This window comes from Arvicola amphibius, chromosome 1 (genome assembly GCF_903992535.2).
Source record: "Arvicola amphibius chromosome 1, mArvAmp1.2, whole genome shotgun sequence".
In the NCBI taxonomy this organism is placed as follows: Eukaryota; Metazoa; Chordata; class Mammalia; order Rodentia; family Cricetidae; genus Arvicola; species Arvicola amphibius.
In genome coordinates this window covers 11,319,572-11,339,023 of record NC_052047.1, presented here as the reverse complement: position 1 = coordinate 11,339,023, position 19,452 = coordinate 11,319,572, and the positions used below count along the sequence as shown (strand labels likewise).

The 19,452-nt window shown below is 44.9% G+C and overlaps 1 protein-coding gene across 1 annotated transcript in view; it reads left to right on the top strand.

Annotated features, from left to right (window-relative positions):
- Positions 1-1,165: 1,165 nt before the first annotated feature.
- The window catches only part of Anxa3 (annexin A3), a 52,952-nt gene continuing 34,665 nt past the window's right edge, over positions 1,166-19,452 (top strand). Inside the window, exons 1-2 of the mRNA XM_038340367.1 lie at positions 1,166-1,274; positions 4,649-4,701. Of these exons, the coding sequence (XP_038196295.1) occupies positions 4,687-4,701 (15 nt within the window). The 5' untranslated portion in view covers positions 1,166-1,274; positions 4,649-4,686. The remainder of the gene's footprint in view (positions 1,275-4,648; positions 4,702-19,452) is intronic.

Genomic DNA, 19,452 nt, shown 5'->3' with positions numbered 1-19,452 from the left:
GATAACCATCAGCTTTCCCTTCTACCTTCTGCTACACACACAGTTGCTCCTGACTTCCCAGCATTAAATACGCGCTTAGGACAAGAGTTCTCAACCTGTGGGTCGAGATCTCCCGAGGGGATCAAACAACCGTTCACAGGGGTTACCTAAGACCATCGGAAAACAAACATTTTTACGATTCGTAACGTTAGCAAAATTACAGTTAGGAAGTAGCAACGAAAAATAATCTTATGGTTGGGGGTCACCACGACACGAGGAGCTGTATTAAAGGACTGCAGCGTTAGGAAGGTTGAGAACCACTGCCTTAGGGTTTCTACCGCGGGGATAAAGTACCAAGACAAAAAACAACTTGAGGGGTCTATTTCAGCGAACACTTGCACAGCACACTCCATCCCCGAAGGGAAGGAAGCCAGAGGGCGGGAACCTTGAAGCAGGAACCTTGGTGCAGAGCCCCGGAAGGAACGCTAATTCCTGTCTTACAAGCATCCAGGAGCACCAGCCCAAGGGTAGCACCACCCACAACGGACTGGACCCTCCCACCTCAGTCACCGATTAAGAAAAAGCCTTGCCTACAGCCCCATCCTATGGAGGTTCCCTCTTCCCAGATGACTATGGCTTGTGTCGAGTTGATAAGATTGACCATTATATTGGGATTTTAATTTTTATTCCCATTGACTTAGTGAGGTTTCCAACGCCTTTAGAATACCATGGTGCCTCCCCAGCTCTAATCCTCACCCGGGAGTCCACAGGCCTACCGTGGGGACTCTCCAGATTCCTGCGCTCCTGCGTTCCACTGTTCTTTCAGTGTGACTTGACCTCCCTTGCCTTTGTACCTCCTCACTTGTAAAACGGGGATTAGTGTATAAAAACAGCCTCTACCTTGTAGCATGGCTATTATGCAAGATTTAAAACGGTGCCTGCCACGAAGTACCCGCTAGGTAAGTGTTACTTATAGTACCTGTGAATTCACGATGTCTAGAAACAAGCCGAACCCTGAAGAAATAGATAGAAGGGAGGGGGAATAAAGACTGAGGAAAGGTTTGAGTACAGGGGATAGGGTGGCTAGGGGCGGGGGAGTGTGGTGGGTGGGTCAAGGCACAGCTCCCAGAGACTCTTTCTGGCGGGGCCTGGGCGGTCACTGGGTGGAGGCAGGAGGAGGGGTTGAGGAAGGGCGCAGTCGCCGTCTGGTCGCCGTCCAGACCAACCCGCAGCAACAGCCGAGAGCACACCTTCCCGCAGCTTCTCCCTCGGGTTCGCGGCCGCTGCGCCTAAGGGTAAGTTTCCCACGCCCGCCCTGCTGCGCCTACGGGGCAGCAAATCCCAGCCTCTTCCGTCCGCGATGTCCGCGAGCGCGGCTATATCCCCGCACTGTCCCCTCCCTGTCTCCCCCCCCCCCCCCCAACCAAGCCCACTTCCCTTCCTCTTCGGTCGGAATGGAGGAGACAGAACCGGGGCAGCAATGAGGGAGGAAGTTACTAAACTCCGGGTCTTGGCGACCCGAGCTCGCTTCCAGGGGATCCAGACATGCCGGGCCCTTCATTCCTAAAGGTCTTGGAAACATTTGAAATAAGGGAAAGGTGCGGGCCTGGGAGCCTCTACTAGGAGTTCTGTGTTGTTGAGAACTTTGTCCCCACCCTTCCTATGAACTCATTTTCCCCCTCACGAGTGCAGTTTGTATTACTTTTATTTTTCAGAGCTAGGAGAAAGGTGAATTAGGGTTTCGGACATAGAGAATTGGGGAAATTCGGTTTTCTCTGAAGAAAGAAAAAAAAACTGTTTTCTGAGTGTATAGCATTCTTCCCTAGACATGAATCACTCCCCTGGCCTTTGACTCAGCAGGTGAGGCATCCAGGTAGGTTGCAAATGACCATATATAGAAGTTCTGGGTCCCTGGAGCCCCTCTGCTGATAAAAAGTTGAGCAAGGGACAAAATTCTTCTCCAGGAGGCGTGTGCAAGAGAAGGATATCTGCCCCGGAAGAAACTTCAGTTTCTACTCCTCACAAATATAAAAAATAGACTAAAAGGTTATTCTGTGAAGAATTGTTACTGGCTTTCCTGAAGGTGGAAAATTTCAGATTGCCCAGAAGGGTAATTTTAAACTGTAAGGAAAGTTAGATCCCTGTCCCCAGAGCTGTTTGCATTGGGAAATCTGTTGGCCTGAGAGCAGGAGGAAGTACAAGGAAATTATGTAGCCACGATATTCGCTTTCAGGAAGGATGTGTTTAAAGTTCCCTTGTTAGGTCATTTGACCTCCACTGTGGAGTGATTCTTTACTTGTTAAATGCTTAGAGAGTGGTTTAGTAATACTTCTTAGTAATTTACAGATTATATTGGATCAATAAGCACTAGGCATCAGTTAGTTCAGGGACGGCAGGACATGGGATTACCGTCCATTTCTTTGGGATCTGGATGCCTGGGCTTAGTAGGGCCCACCCAACAGCTGTGTGGCGGGAATTTAGTCAGAGCTCTCTGTGCCCCAGCGTCTTCCTAGGCAAAGCAGAGATGCTCCTACTAATGATGCCTCCCTAACTCACTGGGATATGCTGAGGCTTATGTTTAAATCACTGAATGCATTTTCCCCATATACACCAGGGGATAAACATTACACAAATCCCCAGCTTTGTGGATGACATTCCAATATTTTTCCTATTACCTGACACACAGTAAAACAAAGATGCTGGCTGGCTTCGTAATGTATCTTTTTTTCAGTACCAGCAGCAGCTGTCTCTGTTTTACAGATGAGGAAATTCTGACTCAAACTATGTTTCACTTTAAGAGATGTGTTAGTTTCTTCTCAGTGTGACAAAAATACCGGGAGAGAAACAATTTAACTGGAGGAAAGGTGTCTTTTAGCTCATGGCTTTAGAAGTTTTAGTTCAGTTCTGGTCATCTGGCTCCATTGCTAAGCTCTCTTAGATGAGTCAGGACAAACAGGCAACAGGAGTCAGAGGCAGAGGAGGAGGCCCACCTTGTGCAGCCAAGAAGCAGAAAGCAGGAGAGGGTGGCACCTGGGGCAAATAGAGACCTGTAAGGCATACTGTCATGGACCTCCTCTCTTGGGGAGTCTTACCCCTTAAGTTTCCATCATTCCCAGATGCCCACTAAATTATGAAATCAACGATGGGTTGATCTGCTGCCAAGGTTAGAGGGACCAATCATGATCCAGATGCTCACGAAACTTCCCATGTCTGAACACTGCTGCATTCAGGACCAAAATGGAAATTCCTGTTCTATATTGACAACAAGAAGCAATCTTCTATCATACCACTGCATACTATATGGAGAGAGATAGATGGGTCAGACTCTAACTAGAGAGCTGACTGCTTAAGGTACAGAGAACGGGCAAAATCAGGGGCTATTTCCAGGAGCTTTTAATATGATTTCCTGTTGAACTTTGCCCTTGAGCTGCCATTGAATTTTTAGAATATTTTGTTGCCAGGATGGGTGGGAGCAGTTTGTATTTCTAAATCAATCCTGGAGACACACCAGCAGGCCTGAGTAATGTCTACTAAGAATAGTGTGCCTGGGTTCAAGGAAGTGGCCTTTTTCACATCTGTGCCTGCTTGGGACTAGCCTGGCTTCCTCAAAGACTGGAGATGGACATTCTTAGCAGGCTGCATAGGCTTGGACTTTGGAAAATGTTCAGGCCAGTTGGGATTATCTTGGTTTGGGGTGAGAAACAACTTCCTGAGTGTTTGTTTATTATTTTTTTCCCTTGCTATGATGTCAATCTGTCCAGGTTAAAAGAAATCAGTAATAGACACATTTCTCCTGGTTTTACTGATGTCATTTTGAGATGTGATGGCCTTGTGTAGATCAGGTGACCCTTCAGTCCCAGCTTCTCATAAGCTCAGACTACAGACATGGACACTACCCTGACAACTAGGTTTAAATAAGGAAAAATAGGCTTCCAGAAAGTATTCCTATATTAGGTGGAAGTGGAGAGCTACATTTTTCTTGTCTTGGAGCCCTCAAAGGTCCAGGTCCAAGCCAACCCCCTTGTGATGCTGTAAGGCCAAGGGAATGGGTGGTGAGGGGAAGGCACTGGAGCTCCTCCATTTGACCACATTATTGAAATGGTGGTCTTCAAAGACTTAAAATTTCCCCACAAGTCTCATGCTGGGGGAAGGAAGGGGAAGTCAGACGACTTGTCTCCCAGGAAGAGTTCACAAAGTTTTGACAACTTACGGGACAAACTGGAGCCACAACAGTAATGGCAGGCCCCTGCCTTGGTCAGGCAGCACTGCTTGACTGAGCATGCCTCCTGCCCACTCCCGCGTCAGTAGCCTGAGGGCAAACATGGGGGTTCATGCCCTTTTTGTTTTCCTTCCCAATAAGACACTCTGAGTAAATCTCCTTTCTGTAGTTTTCATTATTACTTGTCTCTTTCTAATTGGTGTACTGAGGACAGGTGGCCAGACCTGAAGGACTCTTGCCAATACTTTGAATTTGGGAAGTGCCTAGTTAAATGCTTGCCCAGGGAATGGGTTTCCTGAGCTCAGATTCACACCGTCTTCCAGAGAAGTTTCTCGTTAACTGCTGACACCTGCTTTCTGGATTTTAAACATTAGGAGTTGGTCTGGAAATATTGTGCTCTGAGTCACAGTACAGCCTGTTCAGTTTAGTGTGTCTTTGTTTCCTTTATAGGTTACTGGGATTTCAGCTTGAACACAGGGTGGACTATCATGGCATCTATCTGGGTGAGTAAAAGAGCTAAGCCTCCACAACACAGTAACTTACGTGAGTCACAGGAAATCAAACTACCCGGAAAAACAGTTGAAAGTTGATTAACTGTAATATCTATGGCTAAAAGCTAGGGAATGTCTAAAAGTAATAAATTATAAAAGAATATATTATAAGCCAGTGTGGTAGCATATAGCTGTAATTCTAGAACTCAGAAAATGAAGGCAGGGGGATGTCAAGTTTGAGAATGGACTGAGATATTTAGGGAGAATCGATCTAAAAAGAACTAGTAGCAAAAGATGTAGTAAAGGGGCTGGAGTCATGGTTCAATACTACACTTGCATGCAGAGGACCAAGTTTCAGTTCCCAGAATCCACATCACCTGTAGCTTTGGCCTCGTGGGATCCAATACCCCAGCCTCTGAGGACACCTGTGCTTATGTGCATACAACCCCTCCACACACACACCTCTGTGTGCATGGACACACACACAAGTTAGGAGTTTTTAAAGGTATTATAGAGTTCCATACTTGGCAAAGAGGCCTTAACGGAAAATCAATTTAGTGCATAACTCGACATGCATGATGGTAAGGATGACATTTACTATCAGACAAGGGAAGGTAGTTTCTTCCAGCAGTAAAATTAGGGAAACTTCCAGCTCCTTGGGGGAAAAGTAAATCTATACTCCATCTCTCTTCATATGTTAAAATAAAATTTAGATGCGTAAAATATAGAAATGAACTGGTTAGTAAAGTATTTGTGCTGGCAAGCCCCAGGTCCTGTGAGAAACCCTGTCTCAAAAAATAAGGGGAGTGGCTCCTTAGGAATGACAGCAGATGCTCTGTGGCCTCTGTATGTACCTGCACACACATGCACCTACCCAGCCCTGAGCATGTACTCACACCTGCTCACATGTGCGCACGCACACACTAAACAAACAAGCAAACACATGCATGTAAACAGAGACAATAAGATTCAAGTGAATCTTCTAGAATGAATTTGGAATGGGGAAAGAAAACGCAATTAGAAGCCTAAAGCAAAAGTCTACAAAGCATTTATCTGTTTATGTATAAATGTGTAATTGTGGCAGCAACAGAGTAAATAGAGCCAAAAGGAAACCTCCAGGAGAGGCATTTGTAGAACAACAGGCAGGAGATTTATTTATGTAACATACAAATGACTTGAATAAAGCCATTTTAAAAAAAATGAGCTCAGTGGGAAACTGTATACACAAAGTAGCATGTGAAAAGAATTACAAGTCTCCAATACACATGTACACAGAACCTTGCAGAACTAAAGAACCTCTTAGCGCAACAAGGAACTATTTTCTACCCACGAACTAGGTAATGGAAAAAAACAGCAAGACAAAGTTGTGTACTCAATAGGAACTCTCAAAATGTTCTTAGGAGTCTATGTCACACTTTTGGATAGTGTTTGGGTCAACATCTGTCATTGCTAAATGTTAGTGTCCAGTAATTCTACTTCTCATTATATATCATAAATGTGAATAAGGTTGACAAATGTGGGGAAAAGCTTGTTTGTCTGTATTATTGAAAATATGCAGACAATGTAAACAAGCATCCAATAGGTACAATTTTTAATTTGCAGTCATTTTTAATGCAATCATTCAAAAGGATGTGGAGAAAATATTAAGCTCTATGGAATGACATTAGTAGCAGTACCAAAAATATGTTACTCAAGGAAAACTTCAAGTTACAGGAGTAGTAGATGCAGTGGCTCTGTAGTAGATGCAGTGGCTCTGTAGTAGATGCAGTGGCTCTGTAGTAGATGCAGTACAAAAGAAAGGACATATATCCACACGGACAGTGTTGCTGACAACTCCCTAGGTGGCACCTGGGGCAGCTGGTTCTTTTCATTGTGCCCCCTCTCTACTCTTGTACCTTTAAGCCATGAGCACACGTTTTTATGAGTATGTGAAGGTGAAAGAAAAACATGCAGAGATGTGGCATGCCCTCGGCAGGGCCAGTGCAGGGCCAAGTGTGCTATGCACTGGCCAAGAAGATAACCTTCCCCTTCCTACCCTGAAAGCCCTTCTGACTTTATACGTCTCTAACAGAGCCAGGGTCAGGTGAAAAGAGGCTTCTCAGAAATGCTCGCCCTGGTCCACTAGAAAATTGACATGGAGCTGGCTAAGAGAGACCTTGGTTGAGTGTGAGACATGGGACATGAGACTGTTGTCGTCAATCGTACAAATGACTTATAAACTGAGACTATAAACCACATAGCAGCCATGTTCCTCCATGGTAGAGTGCTCACATTGCATGTGCTAAGATTCTAGGTTCCATCCTCGGGACTACATAAAAAATGTGGGATGTTTGCTGCATGTGGTCACACCAAACCTATAATCCCAGCACTTAGGAGGTTGGTCAGGAGCTTAAGGTCATTCTCTGCTGCATAGAAAGCTCAAGACAGCATGGGGTTCTTTAGTGCCACCCCCGTCAGACACACACACACACACACACACACACACACACACACACCTGCCAAATCGCTTTAATTAACCTCACAGTTCTATCTGTAATATGAGTTGACTTTAATGGTGGTCCATTTTTCTATAGCTAAGAGGTAAAAGCATCCCCCTCTCAAAGAGCAGGGGAGAGGATATACAATGTGTTCTATATGCACAGTATAAAGAGCATTAGCCAGCCCTAAAATGGAAGGGATCTTAAAAGTGGCCGAAGCTTGAGCATGTTCAGCTAGTAAAATAAGGTAGTCATGAAAAAATAAGCATTGCATAATTCCTTTTATGTACGGTATCTAAAGAAATACATGGAGAACTGTGGTTGCCAGGAGCACGGGAGGGCAAGAGGACATTGTTTTTAAGCCAGTATAGAATTTGTGTTCTGCAAAATGATAAGGCTCTGGACTTGCTTCAGAATACTGTGAATATTCTCACTACTACTGAACCATGTATTTTAGAAGGGTTGAAATTTACCAAAAATTCATATTTACAGGTATAATATTATAATATTACAGATATAATATTAATTCTTATGTGCATGTGTTCACATGTATGTACCTGTGTGTAAATGCTTGTGAACATGCGAGCATGTATGTAAAGACTGTAATCGAGCACAGAGTAAAGAAACCATGGATATGGCTGCTCCATGATTAGAAGGAAGGTTTTTTTTTTGTTTTGTTTTTCCTTTTCTCTTTTTTAATTGATTTTATTGAGCTATACATTTTTCTTTGCTCCCCTCCTTTCCTCTCCCCTCCCCTTCAAACCTCTCCCATGGTCCCCATGCGCTCAATTTACTCAGATTTTGTCTTTTTCTAATTCCCATGTAGATTAGATCCATGCATGTCTTTCTTAGGGTCCTCATTGTTGTCAAGGTTCTCTGGGATTGTGATTTGTAGGCTGATTTTCTTTGCTTTATGTTTAAAACCCACTTATGAGTGAGCACATATGAGAATTGTCTTTCTGGGTCTGGGTTACCTCACTCAGTATGATGTTATTTAGGTCCATCCATTTGCCTGCAAATTTCAAGATGTCATTATTTTTTTCTACCGTGTAGTACTCCATTGTGTAAATGTATTACATTTTTCTTATCCATTCTTCAGTCAAGGGACATTTAGGATGTTTCCAGGTTCTGGCTATGACAAACAGTGCCTCTGTGAACATAGTTGAGCACATGTCCTTGTGGCATGATTGAGCATTCTTTGGGTATATAACCAAAAGTGGTATTACTTGGTCTTGAGGAATTTGGATTACTTATTCTTTTGGTGACCAATTTCTTGAGTTGGTTGTATATTTTGAGATCAGTCTGTCTGATGTGGGGTTAGTGAAGATCTTTTCCCATTCTGTAGGCTAGGCTGTCCTTTTGTATTGTTGACCATGTCTTTTGCGTGTGTGTGCTTGTGAGAGAGAGTGCATGGGCACACACACACACATACTTCTACCTTTTTTTGTTTTTTGTTTTTTTTTTTTTTTTCCGAGACAGGGTTTCTCTGTAGCTTTGGAGCCTTTCCTGGAGCTAGCTCTTGTAGACCAGGCTGGTCTCGAACTCACAGAGATCCGCCTGCCTCTGCCTCCCAAGTGCTGGGATTAAAGGCGTGCGCCACCGCCGCCCGGCACATACTTCTACTTTTATTTATTTATTTATTTTTTTCTCATTTTTATTAAAAATTTCCATCTCCTTCCCTCCTCCTTCCCCTTTCCTCCCGCTCCCTTCCACCCATACCCCCACTCCGCCCCTCTCCAAGCCAAAGAGCCATCAGGGTTCCCTTCACTATGTTAAGTCCAAGGTCCTCCCAGCTCCCCCTAAGTCCAGGAAGGTGAGCAACCAAACTGACAAGGCTCACAGTAAGCCCGTCCATGCTGTAAAGTTCATGCTCATCGCCGTTGTCCTTGGTTTCTCAGTCCTCCTCCACCGTCAGCCACATTCAGAGAGTCCGTTTGGTCCCCTGTTCCATCAGTCCCATTCCAACGGGACTTGGTGGTCTCCCGTTAGATCTGTCCCATACTTCTACTTTTAAAGTAAAGTTTGTTACCTGTTGCTGCCTGTTGTGTCTGGGGTTTCCCCCTGCCTTTTAAATTCTCCCATCTGTGGAGAACATGATCAAGACTCCTAAACAGACAAGGTTGTCCACTCTCTCCATATCTATTCAATATAGTTCTTGAGGTCCTAGCTAGAGCAATAAGACACCAAGAGGAGATCAAGGAACACAGATTGGAAAAGAAGAAGTCAAACTCTCACTATTTGCTGATGATAGTTTACATAAGCAACCCCAAAAATTCTACCAAGGAATTTCTACAACTCACAAACACTTTCAGTAATGTAGCAGGATATAAGATTAACTAAAAAAAAATCAGTAGCCCTCCTTTACACAGATGATAAATGGGCTGAGAAAGAAATCAGAGAAACATCACCCTTCACAATAGCCACAAATAGCATAAAATATCTCAGAGTATCTCTAACTGAACAAGTGGAAGACCTGTATGACAAGAACTTTAAATCTTTGAAGAAAGAGATTGAAGAAGACACCAGAAAGTGGAAAGATCTCCTATGCTCTTGGGTAGGCAGAATTAACATAGTAAAAATGGCAATCTTACCAAAAGCAATCTACAGATTCAATGCAACGCATGCTAGTGCTGAAGATCAGAACCCAGTCCTTTGTGCTCACAAAGCAAGCACTTCACTAAGCTGCCTCCCAGCCCTCTGGGCTTATATTCTTTCCAGAAAGTTCTGTTATGACACAGATTTGCACCCTACTCACCTATGGACCAGCCCTGTGGCACTGGGTTGCTGCAAGGAAAAAATAATCTTTATTGCATGGTTGACTGACAAGGACCCTGGGAGCTAGGCACTCAGAGCTGCCTCCACCTGGCTGTAGCAGGGGGCCTCTTAGGAAGGAGAGGGAGGCAACTGCTCTTCAGTTGGATGGTGCAGCAGGGAGTCTTGTACGGCACAAGCAGAAATGGGCATCACACTGCTTCCTGAGTCACTGTTCCCTAGGGGAGTCGTCCTGTGCTGTCCTGGGGGCTTGGGAATTTTGAGCTTGTGACATCAAAAGGTCATTGGCTGGACAAACTCACTTCTGCACATATCCATTTTTATAAAGCTAGTTCCAAGCTGTTCTTGAGAGGATTCCGGATGCATTACGTGAAAGACAACTTAAGCACTTTGTTATTTACAGAGTCTGTGTCCAAGGCTGCAGCTGTGTTCATTCTCAGTGGGATTTCTTTTCCTCCTGGCACACAAAAGCAAACACACACCCAAGTACAAATGTGATCGGGCCCACAATTCCTGCACACCCCTAGGTCAGTTTGGGGTTACCGGTGTCTGGTTAGTTTATTGTAATTAGCTCAGGATTAAAAGAGAAACTAAGGTAAGTATGGGAAAAGCAAGGAGCCTTCCATTCCGGTCGGAGTCTTCGCCAGCCCAAAGTCTCGAATTCCAGCACAATTGATGATGTTTGCTGTGAAGGTTGCCTATATTGAGACACTTCCCTTTTTCCTGGAGCTATTTTAAATAAGAATGCTAAAATAACAGTGAGCTATGCTTTTAAGAACTAAGTATATGCCCTTCAAGTCTTTCCTAGATGAGAACTCAGTTTTCTAGGAATCTCAAAAACAAGACTGTATACTTGGCTTCCAGTAGAAAGTCCTTACCTTACGTACACAGCCTGTATGGCCCATGGTTTACCATCTCATTAGCTGAAATCCTATCTAATAGCTCAGTCACCAGAAAGGAAAAATGATCAACTCTTGAGATGCAAGGACTGTCCATGTAAAAGACCCTTTCACATTTGAATATGCACACACCTCTTTCTCCTAATGCCCATGCTTAAGCCAGGCTTCATTCCAGCTCATCCCCAAATTCTGTTCTGTGGTGCAGTCAGGAGTCTAGCTTCACCTGAGGTCTCTGGAAAGAACCCCCGCAGCTTGTGTCTCTGGGTCCTGCCCTTTGGGCCTCAGGCAGAATAGGGTCAAGGAAGAAGTCCTCAGGCACTTTTTGATACATTCCTCTGAGGAAGGAATGGCTGGCTTCTACACTCTCTAGCTAAAGGTGCTGAAACTCTGCCACTGTGGTGGATAAATATTTTATCTCTGTTGCCTCAGAATGTCTTCTGTGCTGAAGTTGTATGTTGCCTCAAAAGTAGAACAGCTTATAATATAACATTTTGAAAAATATATTTTATTTTTATTTGTGTGTATATGTGCCTGTATCTCTGTGTGTATGTACATACATGTGTGCATGTGCCTGGGGAAGCCACATATGTTTAATCGTCTGAAGCTGGGATTACAGACAGTTGTGAACTGCCTGATGTGGGTGCGAGGAACCATAGATCCATTTCTTCAACTCCAGGGTGTAACTCCCTATTAAGACACAATAACAGGGCCTGGGGAGATGGCTCAGTGGCTAAGTACACTGGCTGCTCTTCTAGAGGACCTGGATTCAATTCCCGGCACCCACATGGTGGGTCCTAACTGCCTCCAGTTCATTTTTCTGGCTCTGCGGGCTCCAGACGTGCTCATGGCGCACAGACATATATGCAGGTGAAACACCCATGCACATAAAATAAAAACAGCTATTTAAAAAGACATAGTGTGTGTGTGTGTGTGTGTGTGTGTGTGTATCTCCATGCCCCTCCCCCACTGGAGCCGAGTGTACGCACTGCTTGCATGTTAGTGTTATTCTTTTGGTCCCCGCCCCTTTCCACGCCCACTCCCAGCGACCTCTGGTCTCTTGGAGTCATCCTGAATTTCTTCCCTCTCTCTCTTTTCACTGCCCCCTTTTGCGTGGGCACACGCGCCCTCCCTCTCTCTCTCTCTCTCCCTCCCTCCCTTTCTCTCTTTTGCTCTCTCTCTCTCTTTGTCTCTATCTCTCTATCTTTCTCCCCTTTTTCCTCCCTCCCTTGACCCGCACTGTGGAGCACCCCCCTTCTCTTAATAAACAATCCTCCCACGCACGTGGTCGAGTCCTGGGTCTCCCTTCCTCTGGCTCCGCGATACACCCCACGCCGCAAGAGAAGAACAGCAGTCAGTGTCTCCATAGACAGGGAAGCTCCCCTGAGCCTCAGTGGTCAGAGTTTTAACTGGGCAAGACTGATTAAATGATTAACTTGTTATTATAGTATTGCATTCAACATCTAGACTCCTTTCTTTCCCAAGAGGTGGAGCTGACTCCAATTCCAGACCTCTAAATTAAGTTACGTAGTCTTTCTGGTGACCAACTCCCATCCTGACATTGTCCAAGGACCAATGATGAGTCACCCAGGTCTCAGAGCAAAGGCATTCCTGCCACCCAGGAAATTCCAGGGATTTTGAAACTCTTTGTCAAGTATCGGGACAAAGCCAAATATATCCTCACTAAAACACCGTGCAACTCACGTCGCAGCTCTGAGTTTCCAAAAGCACATCTGCTTTCCTTCCTTTAGTGAAATTATAGTGGCACTGACACCAATGGCACCATGACAATGCTGATTAGAAGCTTTGATTGTAAAATATATCTTTATTCACTAGGGAAATGGGAAGTAGGTGGATGTAATGAAGATTGGCAAAATGAAACGTTCTGGAACACGGGATTCGTGTAGAAGAAATGAAAATCATACCTTTGGTGCTGGAGATATATGTAGCTCAGTGATAGAGTGTTTGCCTGCCTTCCCCAAGGCGCACGCGCGTGCGTGTGTGTGTGTGTGTGTGTGTGTGTGTGTGTGTGTGTGTGTGTGGAGGGGGGATCTGGAAACGTTGAGGAACGCTACAGGCAGCAATCTGCAGAGAGGTCAAATTCTCCCGTGACCGTGTGTGTTCCTGGGGACAAGCAGAGTGCAGCTGCCCTTCCCCACCTGACCATTCCCTTCTTTGCTGGGGACTTGGTTGATACAGTTTGACAGATGAGGACACGGATCTCCCGTTCTGTGGTTCGCCTACAGGAAGGCTACCAGTACCGCCATCACCGGGGAGGTGCCGTGTGCTAGGATGAGCGTTTGTGAATGGTGACGGTGCTTTTGTGAGTAAGGAAATTTTGGAAGTGGTTTTAGCTCCGTAGAGGGGAGGCTGGGACCTTTCAGAAGAGGGAATAGCATAGGGAGCCAGGATAGAGCCCTGCAGATGGAGAGAAAGACTAGACCCAAAGAAGAGCTTCATTGGGCAACATAGTTGCCAAGAGCATGATAGGAGTCCTGAAGGGAACTTGGTGTGGGGGAGAAGCTCCGAGCTCTGCACCACTTCTATCATCAAAGTCTTCTTGGGCTTGGGTCACAGCCACAAGGCCACAGCAGGTGGAGAAGTAGGGGCTGCAGGAGGGTGTGGCCTGATTTGTGAAAGAGAGTGACAGCCAGAGGGCCTGTGATCTAACTGTGCTCACAGTCTTTCTGGCATTTAGATGCCATTGGGGTGGGGTTTTGAAGGGTTCCAAGAGCCCCGGTACCCCATTCCTTGCTTGGGTGGAGACAACACACCACTCTTTCTTTCCTGGTGTGTTTGCTCTTCCTGACCTTGCAGATTCACACCTGGGTGGGGGGGAAGATGCACCTGCATCTAAGAGCGGGGTGCTGCGCCTGCATCCAAGAGTGCAGTGTGCTGCGCTCCTCCACTGGCCTCCCTCTCTGGAATGGGATATCCGGTTTTGAAACTTGACTGTCCCAAGTCAAGTGAGGGGCCTCATCTGTGGTGATGGTAACTTCCTGTCTGGTGTGTCTGTTAACCCTTCTTTTTTAGGTTACTATTAGCACTTAGACCATTGGCTCTTTGCAGGGAGTTGTGAGAAAACTGGTTAGACCCGAATTTCAATCCTTTTATATATATATATATATATATATATATATATATATATATATATATATATATATATATATAAGGTTGGTGTTTGGGTAAACCAAACAAAATCCAACTTTTCAATCTGAGGGAGAAAGGAGGTGTTCTGGGAAGGACTGAAATGAGCTCTAAAGAGCTGCTCCTCACACTCCCTGGTTCAAGTCCAGCCGTGGTGGAGCGTCCCACTGTGACAATTCATCAAGATAAAACTGCAATTTGAGTGACCATGGAGCATCCCTGGTTAAACCTGGCAAATCAGAGGCAAAGGGGGAAGAGTTAAATTCTCTTAGCATCCAGGACTGCCCACATAAGAAGGTGTGATTTCATGCTACTGAAAGCCTGTTACTGAGGAGGTGCAGAATTGGGCCGGGGGCGGGGGGATTGAAGTCCTATGTATGTATTAAATGCATTATACATTATTACATACGTATTATATGTAAGATTAATACCTGAGTCTCACATGAGGTAGAAGGGGGTACATCTGCCCCAGCTGTTATCGGACCTTGGCTCCTTTCATTTTCATCTCTCTGCGTGATGATTAAGGGCCTCACCTGAACACCGGAGGCCTGTTGAAATCGTGTTGACAACACTTTGGACAGGGTCGGAAAAGATGAAGCCTGCCTTTGTAGCATTTTGGATGAACCATCTAGGAGCATCATTTGATAATTCTCAAAAGAAGCAAGGTCTAAGAAATAAGACAAAAATATGTTTTATTACATTTTGTGTGTATGTGTGTGTGTCTGTCTGACACGGGTCAAGTTGACATGAAACTGAGGCTAAGGAAGGCAGCGGCTGGAGGATCTTCATCATCTTCATCATCTTCACCATCTTCATCTTCTTCATCATCTTCATCATCTTCACCATCTTCATCTTCTTCATCATCTTCATCATCTTCATCATCTTCATCATCATCTTCTTCATCTTCATCATCTTCATCATCTTCTTCATCTTCTTCATCATCTTCATCATCTTCTTCATCTTCACCATCTTCATCATCTTCATCATCGGAGACAAATACTTCTGAGGAGTCAGGTCTTCTTTATATCAAAATCCATGTTTCATAGAAAACATGTTTTAAATATGTGTTTGTCCCCCTCTTCCTGGGTTTCTGGGCCCCGTTCATCCTTCTGCTCCTGCCCACTGTGTCTGAACCATCACAACCCACTGTTTAGGTTCTGAAACACCCTGCTTCATGGGTGCCTGGGGAAATGGCTGTGTTTACAAGAGCAAGACTTGAAAGGGTAAATGTTTCTCCCACGAATGAGCACGGAAATGAATTTAAACATCTTCTTCAGACCCCTTCAACACATTGCTGAGGAAGCCCTGATGCAGCCACCCTTCTCTGGACATCCTTGAGGGCCACCAGTCCCCCCTGCAGGCAGAAGACAGTACTGCCTCTCTTCTGACCTCTGGCCTGAGAGACACCTCTGCTGCAATGACAGCAGAGTCATCTGTATGTCACCCTCCACTGATAGAGTGCCTATCACCCGTCTGTAGGAGCTAAAATACCACAGACTGGGTGGCTGCAGGCAAGAGAAGTACGTTGTCCCAATTCTGGAAGGGACAAGTCCAAAATCAAGGTGTCAGTATTGTAATTTTTAAAAAAAAAAAATCGGCACAAGAAAGATGCCAAGAGACAAAGCTCAAGTGAAGGGTTTTTTTTATTGGGGGAAAGAAATGGGAGAGAGGGGAAGGGACAATGGTCTCTGGGAACAGGAGCAGCAGAAGAGAAGGGAGAGAGAGACAGAGACACAGAGCGAAAGAGAGATGGGAGGTGGGCAGGGCCCTTTTGAAAGGAAACATAGTGAATGTGCACAGGTGGTGCTCTTAGTGGCTCCAGCTGAGGACGTGTACCCCAAGGGCAGGCCAGTGCATATGCCTGGATACGGACAAGTATAGCCATCTTCCTTCTGAATCTTGTAGGGGAGTCTGGCCTTGCCTCTCTAGCTTCCTGTGGTTTGCTGCCATAGAGAAGGGATGGCAGTGCTCATAAATTAATGGCGGGGACTGCCCCCTGATTGGAAAGCCAGACTAACACAATGAAACTAAAAGGAAGTTGATGACCATGCTTGTCTCATACATTCAAGGGAGAAATCTAGAGCAGCAGGCAAGCAGTTCTCAGAGGAGGCTCTGAATTTCAGCGCATCTAGCATCTTCCAAATGAGTAGGCCAGCTGGACTGGGACTGAAAAAGCATGGGATAAAACCGGACTCCCTGAACATGGCGGACAATGAGGGCTGCTGAGAAGGCAAGGACAATGGCACTGGGTTTTGATCCTACTGCATGTACTGGCTTTGGAGGGGCCTGGCCTGTTTGGATGCTCACCTTCCTAGACCTGGATGGAGGGGGGAGGACCGTGGACTTCCCACAGGGCAGGGAATGCTTACTGCTCTTTGGACTGGAGAGGGAGGAGGAAGAGAGTGGGGGAGGGGGAGGGAAATGGGAGGCGGGGAGGAGGCGGAAATTTTTAATAAAAAATATAATAATAAAAAAATAAAATTAAATTAAATTTAAAAAAGAAAAGTGATAAGACAGGAAAAGAAAGGGCTTGGGTCTCTGCAGACAATAATTTGGGGGAACGAAGGCAAATAACTATAGACAAAGTTTAGCGAGTGTTACTGGATTGCCTAACTTCCCCAGGTCCCAGCTCCAGGCTGATAAGGGTCTTAAACTGCTTGAATGATTAACCTTTGTTCTCCAGAGGAGCGCACCAGGCAGGGCACCTTCGTCTTTGGGGCTGAGGGCTCAGTTGTATCCCTTCCTAGGACACTTCCTTTGGTTTTTAAAGACTGTTTCGTACTTGAAGAATTGAACAAAAAGCCTTGCACTTTCCAGGTTTGAGCAACTCTATTTTCGCCGTTTGCTCCATTTCCCCTGTACCATAAAGCTTCCCGATCCGGCACAGCATCTTGACGTTGAACACGGAGAGGGATCATTTCTCCCTGGCTCTTTGAGAGCCCTTGATTCCTAGAGTTTTCTCTGAGGCTTAATATTTGGACCTGACTGTTCTGGGTCTTTATGAAGCCATGTGCGGTGTGCCTGTGCCTCACCTTCAGAACGTGCTTGCAGTGGCCGCCATTTTTGCTTTGGAGCATTGGGCTCTAAATTATGGCTTTTGTCAACAGAGTTGGCACCCTGTGTGTCTCCTTTGTTTATCCTTTGAATATAAAGGTTCAATTTATTGCAAGCCTGGTCAACATTCCATGAAGAAACAGGTACAGCTGTGTCCAGCCAGACAAGCACAGACTAGCCTGTCAAGGTAACAGTAGGTTATGCCCTGGGGTCAATTTGGCCATGTCAGTGACTTCAAGGCACCATGCTCCATGGCTAGCGAAAGGATAGTTTTAGATGATCAAGGAAAATTCTTCTGTCACAAGGTAGATTCAAAGGAGGTATTGGTTAGTCTAGACTAGTAACTTGAAGAAAATAACGAGATGGACTATTCTCTGGTTGTGTGAACTTGGGCAAGGGTCTTAAGCGTCTCATCAATCAGGCATAGGATTCAAGTATCTGCTTTATATGTTTAGCATGGGGATTGGAAATGTCCCTAACACAGCTCTAGGCACATAGCAACTAACTGTCCTTATTATGAAGAATTCCTAATATTTTCTCAGTTTATTCTTTTCAATACTTTATTTCTCAGTGGATTTCAGCATCATTTTCATTTTGAGAGCATCTGAAGGTCAAGTTTGAGAAAAGGGAAGAAACTAAATATGCACAAGAAAGTAGATGAAACTCTGATCAAGCCTGATTTTGGAAATGGCTTTAGCCAGATATTCATGGTATGCTCCACGTTAGCAATGACTACATTAGGTACTAGGAAAATGACTGCAGATAAGAATCAACTAATAATGATTTGCCTGGCAAGACACTAACGCTTCAGTGAAGCAGGCAATCAAAATAGCTTTGGCTGTAAACACCAACATTCCTAAAGCAGCTCTTATTATTAAATTCCTCAGCTTTCACACCCATCCAGAACTCAAGACTTGCTTACTGACTTTATTCTGTTTCTCCAGGCAACTGAGAATGAATCAGAATGTTGTTTATGCCACTTGATCATCCATTAAAATCACCAAGGGGCATTGTTTAGGCAGATGCTGAATCCTACCCCAGTGTGGACTCTGGGAGACTGGGCTATGGATTGAGTATCTACATCTCTGTAAATTCCAGGAAACTGCCATGGAGTTGGTCCAGGAACCCACTTTGAGAACCGCTGAGATAGTGTTCCCTAACTCCCAGCCCCAGCAAAGTGCTGTAGAACACGGCATTTGGAGGTGGCTTTAAATCTAGGCACCTTCCTTAAACAAACAGTCCCTGTGAGGTTGAACACTTCCATGTACTGTTATTTGTAATTTATGTGTAGGTGAGCGTGGGTGAACATGTGGGTATGTGGATGCCAGTAACATTGGATCCCCTGGAACCAGAGTTACAGATGTTGATGAGCCACCTGATTTGTGCCCTGGGAACTGAACTTGGTCTTAACTATTATCCCTCCAACTTCCTCTGTTTTAAATGGAAATCATTATATATACCTTATTAAGGTCACTGAAGAAATTTAACATGTTTGTGAGGTCTTTTGTTCATCATCTGGCATGTATTAATAAATAATATGGGTCTGGTTATTTAGTTTACAGTGAGTTTTTAGAAATCATATGAATGATGCTGAGTGGCCTGGATAACCAATATTTACCAAGTGAATCCTACAACACTGCTCATTTAAGTGACTAAAACACTTTGAATACTTCCCTAGCATTCTACTTCCCATGGTTTTTTTTTTTTCAAGTTGACAGATGTGTTTGTATGTTGGGGAGGGTGAGGGAGAAGGAGAGGAATCCTTCATTATATAACTGGTTCCTCCCCCGTCTGACTCTCACTAGAAAGAGAGTTGCATGATAAGTTAGGAATTTTATCCTCCTCTGTTTTGTAGAGGGCAGTGCAGAGGTCACAGCGAGGGTGTAAATTCCAAAAAGTCTTTGTAATACATGAATACTGGGGATCCGTCCATAATGCTGTCTTCTTATACTCAGAAGTAGCCATGCTGAGAATCTTCATGGCATAGGATCGCACAAATGGGACTTCATAAGCAAGTGGAATCTAGCACCTGGGTCCTCAAAATAAAGTTCAGTCTATCTAAAGTAGATCTGGGGCATGGTCACATGCATTTTAAAATGCCACCTCCGGAGGTGCGGAGACATGTTTCAGGAAAGGGATGCCAAGGACGATTTAGAACAGAAAAGACTCCTTGTAAACGCAGATCTCTGGCTTAACTAGATAAGCGGATGCAAGTGAATTCTGCAGTCTCCTTAAATCCTGATGCCGTCTATGCAGAGATGATCAAGCTTAGCAGTGGGGCTGCTATAGACTGTAGCTAACGTGTGTAAGGTGCGGAGAGTTGGACACCTAAGTGGTCCTTCCAGAGCATCCAACATCGGAGATGGGCAGATAAGGGGCACACAGGAGCTCAGTGGTAGGAGTGAACTTTAATGAAA